Source organism: Thecamonas trahens (assembly GCF_000142905.1).
Source record: "Thecamonas trahens ATCC 50062 unplaced genomic scaffold supercont1.14, whole genome shotgun sequence".
Taxonomy (NCBI): Eukaryota; order Apusomonadida; family Apusomonadidae; genus Thecamonas; species Thecamonas trahens.
The window spans coordinates 134,631-142,157 of record NW_013657666.1 but is presented as its reverse complement, the minus strand read 5'-3'; the positions used below and the strand labels follow the sequence as shown (position 1 = coordinate 142,157).

At 64.7% G+C, this 7,527-nt stretch overlaps 2 protein-coding genes across 2 annotated transcripts; one reads left to right on the top strand and one right to left on the bottom strand.

Moving 5' to 3' along the window:
• Positions 1 to 14: 14 nt before the first annotated feature.
• Positions 15 to 5,956, top strand: AMSG_03700 (uncharacterized protein; the record flags this gene model as incomplete). Its single annotated transcript, XM_013904159.1, has 2 exons — positions 15 to 5,698; positions 5,824 to 5,956. 2 exons carry the CDS (start codon positions 15 to 17, stop codon positions 5,954 to 5,956), a joined length of 5,817 nt encoding a protein of 1,938 aa, XP_013759613.1.
• A 23-nt stretch (positions 5,957 to 5,979) lies between these two features.
• Positions 5,980 to 7,434, bottom strand: AMSG_03699 (ubiquitin carboxyl-terminal hydrolase; the record flags this gene model as incomplete). Its single annotated transcript, XM_013904158.1, has 1 exon — positions 5,980 to 7,434. The coding sequence occupies one exon, from the start codon at positions 7,432 to 7,434 to the stop codon at positions 5,980 to 5,982; it is 1,455 nt and encodes a 484-aa protein (XP_013759612.1).
• Between the last annotated feature and the right edge of the window lie 93 nt (positions 7,435 to 7,527).

The following is a 7,527-nucleotide window of genomic DNA, read 5'->3' as shown; positions in this document are numbered from 1 at the left end:
CACACACACACGTCATGTCGGGCCTGTTTGTGGCAACGGCCTCCGTCATTTGGTTCCTCATCAAAGCCATCACCACCGTTGTCTGCCTCGCACTCTGGCTACTCTCGCTGCTCGTCCCGACTCGGACCATTGGCTCCATCCGCTCATTGGTATATGCGAGCTCGAGAGAGCTAACAGACTTTTGGTCCATGTGCTGGCTCTGTCTCTTTGCCTCGCTGGGTGATGCGCTGTTTGTCATTCCGGCTGCCCTTCTCTCGCTCGCCGTCCTCATCCGTCTCCCTTTCATGCCCTCCTTCTCGCGCTTTGGCGACGCCTCGGGCTCCGACTGCTTCTACGACGGCGAACCGCGATGGATGATCTTTCTCAACGGCATCCACTCGCTGCTGTTTGTCACCATTGTTCTGCCGTGTCTTGTGATCCTGGTCTTTGCGCCGTGGCGCTGGCCGCACCTTGCGCACATCATCACCTCGATCGAGTGGGGCGTCGACGACAACGATGAGGGCTTTGCGGGCGTCTTTCTCATCTTTGTCCAGGCCGGCTGCGTGCCGTTTGACTATTTGGTGGGGGTGCTAGGCGGCGTCGCTGCTGTCTTATCGCCGTGGCGCTGGTCCCGCCTCCGGCGCGAGGTGACCGACGCAGTGCGTGGATGGGAGGCCCTTGGCTCCGAGAACGGGCCAATGAGTCCGGGCAACGCCGGTCGCTCGTTTGTTCTTGGTGCGTTTATTGTCTTTCGCGCCTTTGCAGACTACATGCTCCTCATTCCTGCAGCGCTTCTGGTTCTCGGCGGGCTCGGCATCCGGCTTGTCCTCGCCATCCGGAGCTTTGTGCGGCTTCTTGCCGCCCGCGGCGCCAGTATCGGCGACTTTGCGCTTCACGAGCTAGTCTGCGGCTCACTACTCTACCTTCCTTTGGACGCCTTTCTCATAGCCGTCCTTGTTCTTGTCCTCGGCTTTCCGCACCGTTGGCGCCAGATTTGGCACGGCCTCGCCGCCGCCCGCCGCAGCTCCCGCGAGAACATCGGGGACTCGAACGAGATGGACGGGTTGGACGGGTCAAACAGCAGCCAGGTATTCTTCCTCTCAACCTCGATCCACGGATTTGCGCTCTCCACCCTGTGCGTCATGGCGGCCGACCTTGTCGTCGCCTTGCCTGCGCTCTGCATTCTGCCGACCCACCACTCGTACCTCGCGTACCGTGAGTGGCGTGAGAAAGGTACCCCAAGCCATCCGGGGTGGTACAGCTACGACGCCCATCATATCATTGTCAAGCACTTTTTTGTCCTCATTCTTGAGCTGGTGTGTGTCCTCCCGCTCCTCGTCCTCCTCTTTGTCACTGTCTACCGCGCCGTCTTTATGATCAAGGCTATCCGTGCCATCAAGGCCGCGGCACCCGACGGTAAGCTCCCGCCGTTCACCATCCACAAACAGGTCGGCATCCACGCCGCACTTCTCGGCGTCGAGATCTTTGTCCTGCCGCCCTTGATGCTCCCGCTGGTGCTGACCGGATACCGGCTGCGATTCCTCCGGGCTAGCTACGACCCAGACCGCATGGGCGCGCTCATTGTGGCGGTTGCCACCCAGTTTGGCGCCCTCTGCGCCGATCTGCCGTTTGCATTACTCGCCCTTGTCAGCTGCCTCGCCTTCTACCGCATCCCCAACATGATCTCCGGCTTTCTGGCCATTGTTCGGCTCCCTCACTCTGCGCCGCTTCGCAGCCTCCGGATGAAGGTCGCACTCCGGGGCCTGGCGCTTGATGCGCTCCTCCGCCTCGGTCTCGACCTGCTCTCGCTCCCGCTCCTTGCGCTTACTCTGGTCTCGCTCTACCGAATTCCGGTCTGGATCCACGACCTGCACGCTGCGCACAAGGCGCGCGCCCGCTACCGCGTGCTCTACCCGGACGCGCCACAGAGGATCAGTGCGAGCATGGTGCCGGGCTCGGAGCTCTCGGGCGCCGACGACGCGCAGCTCACGCTCTCCTGGGTCGAGGTCGAGTACGTGTCAGACTACCGCCAAGTCGCAAGTGTCGAGGCTACGCCCATGGTGCCGTCAATGATGTCGCGGCTGGCGGCGACAAACGCGACTCAGGGCGTCCTTGTGCTCGAGGAGCTCGCATGCCTGCTTCTGGCCGTTGTCCTGGTCTTTGTCCCGTGGCGGTTTTACCAAGCGCTTGCGCTCCTCTCGCTCCGCGACGACCAGACCTGGCGGCTCGACGTCATCCGGGCTTGGAAGCTCGGCTGGCAGGCTGAGTGGATCCGGGAATGGAACCCGTCGGCGTTGCGCAAGCGCATCTCGTCTGTCTTCCACCAGCGACTGCTGCCGGCGACGGTAACCCGTGTCTCACACCATCTTGGTCAGCTCCGCTCGTCGGCCGACGTCGAGGTGAGCATCACCCGGCAGCACGCGGCCGAGCTCGAGCGGCTGGGCGACGCGGTCGGCGCGGTGCTAGCAACCGACCTCCGTGTGGCGCACGAAGCCGCCTGGGCCACCGCCGCCAAGGTGTACGAGGCCAAGGCCTGGGGCTGCCGCGAGTATGCCACGATTGAGGCGGCCACCGGTGTGGTGGTCGGCGGCGATGCCGCGGTGGCCGACGCCAAAGCCGACGGCCTCCGTCAGGCCTACGAGGATGCCATGGTAACCAAGATGCAGGCGTCGATGGAAGCTGTTGATGCAGCGTCGGCGGCGTTCCGGGGCCACATGGTCGGTCACGCCAAGTACGTTGGTTCACAGTTTTGCGTCGGCCTCTTGCCGGCCATGTTTGCGCGGACGAGAAACTCGCCCGGCTCCAACCTTGTGCTTGTCGGCGTCTCGCTCCTCACCGCGATCCTGGACCTCCTCGCCCTGGCATGCTCGCTAGTTGTTCTCGGCTCGGTGGTGAGGGCAATTCCGCTCATCGGTGAAGTCCGCGCCCGGCTCAAGTACGGGCTCACGGTCCGGACCGCGGTTTGGCACCAGCTCCTCGAGCTTGGCATTGATCTGCTGCATGTTGCTGGCTTTGGAATATGCCTAGCATCGATCATCCAGTCGCACGGGGTTCTGTACTCGCTCAGCGACGCGCTCTTCTACGAGCGGTCTGTGGCATCCGCGCGCGAGGCCATCCAGCTCCATCTGCTCCTGCTCCTGCATCCGATCGGCTGGATTTACGGTATGTTCTGGCTCCTCATGGGCTCGTGGCAGACTTACATTGCTACGTTGGTGGGTACGCTCTGGGGCCCGCTCGCGCCAATGGAGCTCTTTGCCAAGCTCATGCCGTGCTGTGGCGAAGGCGAGTTCTCGCTCTGCCTCGCCTTTCTCTTTGGCCTCACCCTCTGGGTTGTTCCGCTCGCGGCGCTGTACTCGGGCATGGGCTCTGGATCCGCCGACGCCATGCACGACTTTTACCCGACCTTTGTGGGCCTTGCCCTCGCCGGCCTATTTGTGGTTATGGTCGCTGGTGTGCTCTTCTCGTTTGCATCAGAAAAGGCCAAGCCGTTCTCGTGGCAGCCGCAGTGGCTCCTCATCCCGAACCTCGCCAACGTGCTTGCAGTCAGCAGTGTCGGCTTTGAGCTCGCACAGCTCGCCGGCCTCGCGCTCCTCCTGTGGAACCCGGTGCAGGCGGCATCGCAGGTTGCGCCGGCAACTGCAGGCGTCGGACATTGGATCGGGCTTGGTCTGGTCCGACTCTTTGTGCCGATTGACTCGGCTGGCGGCCTCACGATGGCGCTCGTCCTTGTCGGGCTCTTCTATCTGGTCATGTCTGCGGCGATGGTCGCCGAGTTTGTGCTCGGCATGGTCGACGAGGGCGTCATCTCCGAGTCTGTGCTCTGGCGTTCGCTCATTGCCATGTTTGGCGGCCCGGGCTTTGTGTACATTGTTTTCTCGCTTCTCAGCGAGATGGCGTGTGTGTGGGATGGCACCGCGCTCGTCCTCAACTACGAGGTGACCGGGCTGCCCGGCGCGGCGCGGGTGTGCTTTCGCGACGGGCACATGGGCCGGGCGGGGCTGGCGCTCATCTCGCTCACCTTTTTCGTTCCACTTGCCTCGATGCTCCTGACCCATTTTACCGACGAGACGTCGCCGCAGCTGACGTTCCAGTACCGCGGCTCGTACACGCTCTCCTGGATTCTCACCAAGTTTGTGGTGCTTGTGGTGGTGGTCTTTGTGGGCGGCGGCGGGAACTCTGCGGCCAAGGGTGGCGATGCCCAGGCGAGCGCGGCGCTTGTCGCCGGCATCTGCATCCTGGCGTTTGCAGCGTTCTCGGGCGTGTACACCCTGTGTGGAACGCCCGCAACGCTGCCTGGCGCGCACGCAGTCCGAACTTGTGGCATCGGCATGGTGGGCAGCCTGTTTGTGGCGGCGTCGCTTGGAGCGCGGGCCAACAAGGCGCATGGTGTCGCGCCGCTGGCGGTGCTTGCCATAGGGTGCGGCGTCTTTGTGGCCGGCGCCGTGGTGTGGTACAAGCGGGTCAGGGCCAAGGCTAGGCGTGACGACGACGTGGCGGCCATTGAGCGGGTGCGAATCGGAGTGACGCGGCTGTGCGAACTGGAGCGGCGGGCAGTGATCCGCAACCTGGTGGCGCCGAGCTGGCGGACAGGCATGCGCAAGATGTTCCGGGTGCTAACCCAGCAGGCACGCGAGGACGGCGATTGGGTCCTTCTCCAGCGCATCACCATTGCACTCGAGGAGAACATGTTTTGCTACTTTGACGGCCCGCACCTGCGCGAGCGGTGGCAGATGGCTGACAACTCTGAGCCGGGCGTCCTCACCGCAGGCCGGGTCAACGTCTTCCGTGAGCGCTACGGGCAGTGGTCCGGCGTCCACACCATGGATCCGTGCTATCCGAGGCCGGTGCGGACGGTCTACCGCGAAGACTGGCGCCGCCTGGTACACGAGCCGGGGCTCCAGAGCGGCGGGTCTGATGGCGTGGCCTCGGACACCTGGTGCATCGGCATGACTCTTGACGAGCTCACGAGGTATGAGGCCCACCTCGAGAGGGTGGAGGCGTGGGTCGAGACCGGCGAACGGGCGGCGACTGACGCCCTGTTTGGCCTCCACCATCTCGACGACGTGGCGCTTGCGCCCGGAGCGTGTGCGTCGCGAATGCTTGCGCTCTCGGAGGGTGCAATCGAGCCGCTTGCGCCGTTTGAGCGGGTCGGCGACCAGCCGGGCGTCTTTGCGCTGCTGCCCGCGCGCGTGGTGGTGCCGGTGGTGCCGGAGCCCGGTGCGCCGCCGATTGTTTCGGTCTCGGTCACGCTCCATGCGCGACCGGATCGAGCGTCGGCCCACGGCATGCAGCCGATCTGGGTCGGCCTGGAAGCAACCGGGATGGTCAACGGCACATGGACAACGAGGACGTGGGGTATCGAGGTATCGCTCTGGTTCGGAGACGAGTCGGCCCCGAGCAGGCAAGCCGAGAATGCCGAACAAAGTCCGGGCAACGAGAAGAAGAGCGACCGCATCGAGGTCGCTAAGATGATCGGCAGCTATTTCATGCGCAAGTTCCTGGATCGGCCAACGAGCGAGGAAGAGCAAGAGGAGGCGAGCGCCAGTGCTAGCTCCGGGCACAACTCGTCGTCGGACACCGAGTCCGGTGGAGTCTATCAGGCATCATCGCTTGTTGAGCAGAACGAGAGCTCGAGCTCGAGCGCGAGCTTAAGCTCGAACGGCAGCAGCTACTCGTCATTCACCTCGTACTCTGACGACGGACGGCCTGCGGTGACGCCGTCAGCGATTGCGGCGGGGGGATGGACAACAGCGGCGGATCAAGGAGCGGCCTGCCGACGTTTGCGGACGTGATGGTGGGCGAGTCGGGAGTCCGAGTCGGGCCGGGTCGGCTTGCGGGAGACAGCGGGCCCGACTGGGTCGAGCTGAGCGTCGACGTCGACCGGCCGCTGTTCGACTCGTCGATGATGTTCGTGGATGTGGTGCTCGAGCCGCGTGGTGCGATTGTGGGGACTGACGTGTACGTGGGACTTCATTGACTGCAGTTTATACATTACACAAGTCAGGCCGTGAGCACGTTGTTGGTGCGGACAGCAGTCTTGATGACAGAGATCGGCTGGCGCTCGTAGAGGAGGAGTGACGGTGTGCAAGTGAGGACCGAGGCCTCGGGCACCGCAAACGAGACATCGTCCGAGACGTGCATCCACACGTCGCCGGTGGGGGTGATGGTTGACGGATGGTTGGAAGCGGTGTCGCGCGGAGCGCGCGGGACAGACCAGGCCGGGATCTTGCGAAAGGCGGTGTAGTGGCCGCGCGAAGTGCGGTCGCCGTGGTGGACAATGACGGCGGCAAGGGAGTAGATGGTCTGGGCATCGGGTGCGGCGCGAGCGGAAAAGTGCATGTACGGAGCCATGTCGAGGACCGCCGGAAAGTCGACGCGAGTATGGAGCTTGGCCACGCTCCCGCCTGTGGCGACGACGCGCTCAAAGTGGAGGGCAAGGACAGGCGGGAGGGCCGAGAGCGCGATTTGCTCGTGCATGACACCGTGGGAGCTTGCGCTGTCCTTGCTCGAGCCGGGTGGAGTGCAGTGCGGGCAGCGAGACGAGCCGTGGACCGGCTGCGGCGCGACGTAGGCGTCGAGGGCGGAGGCGAGTGAGACGGGCTTGCGCGAGTGGTACGACCCGGTACCGCCGCTGCCCAGCGCAGCAAGCGGGAGAGAGAGGTCTGAGAACGAGGAGACAGCGAGCGAGGCAATGCGCGAGCACGAGCCACAGAACCGCTTGGCCAGCGACAAGCCGCGGAGCGGAAGGAGCGGCGCAAAGAGCCGCGCGTAGGCGAAGAACGGCGGGTCGCCATCTGACGATGCGCGGAAGGCGCAGAGTGCAGCGCCGCGCGGAACCTTGGCCAGCGGTGTCGAGCTAGTCGCCGGCTCGCACACTACCCGCAGCCTATCGGTGCGCTCGGCTTCGTCAAGAGCCTCCTCCACCGCGCGGGTCAGCAGATGCAGGAGCTCGTACGGGTCCTGCTGCCGGCGGACGTCGAGCGCGGGGAAGGCTTCGTCGAGGGCGATGACTAGTGCGGCTAGCGCAGACCGGAGCTTGCGGGCCGGCGAGTGGCGGGCCGGCGAGTGACGAGCTGGCGGGTGGGCGCTCGAGGGCGAGCTCTCGCCCGGCGAGAGCGGAGCAATGCGGGCGAGGACCGAGGCGAGGGCGGCGAGGACAGGCAGCAGGAGCGAGTCGTCCGGCAGCGAGGCAGCAGCGAGATCAAAGTATGTGGCGAGCGGCGGAAGAGCAGCAATGGCGGAGATGACAGCATTGAGATAGCAGGTCTGGCCCAGATTGGCCAGCGGCGGCAGCGAGAAGGACGGGCCAGCCGAGGGCGGGCAGAGGGCGTGGGAGGAGCGATACGCGGCACGGGCCGAGAACAAAGCATAGGCGGCAGCAGCAGCAGCAGCAGCAGCAGCAGCAGAGCTCCCCGCAAGGAGCGACCAAGACAGCCCTTGTCCCCGGGCTGCCATGGTAGAGGAGGTGGTGGGGTGATGGAGTGGGGAAGGGTGGGGTGGACGGTGGAGGGGGGGGGGGGTGGGAAGGGGGGTGAGGGGATCGAGGGA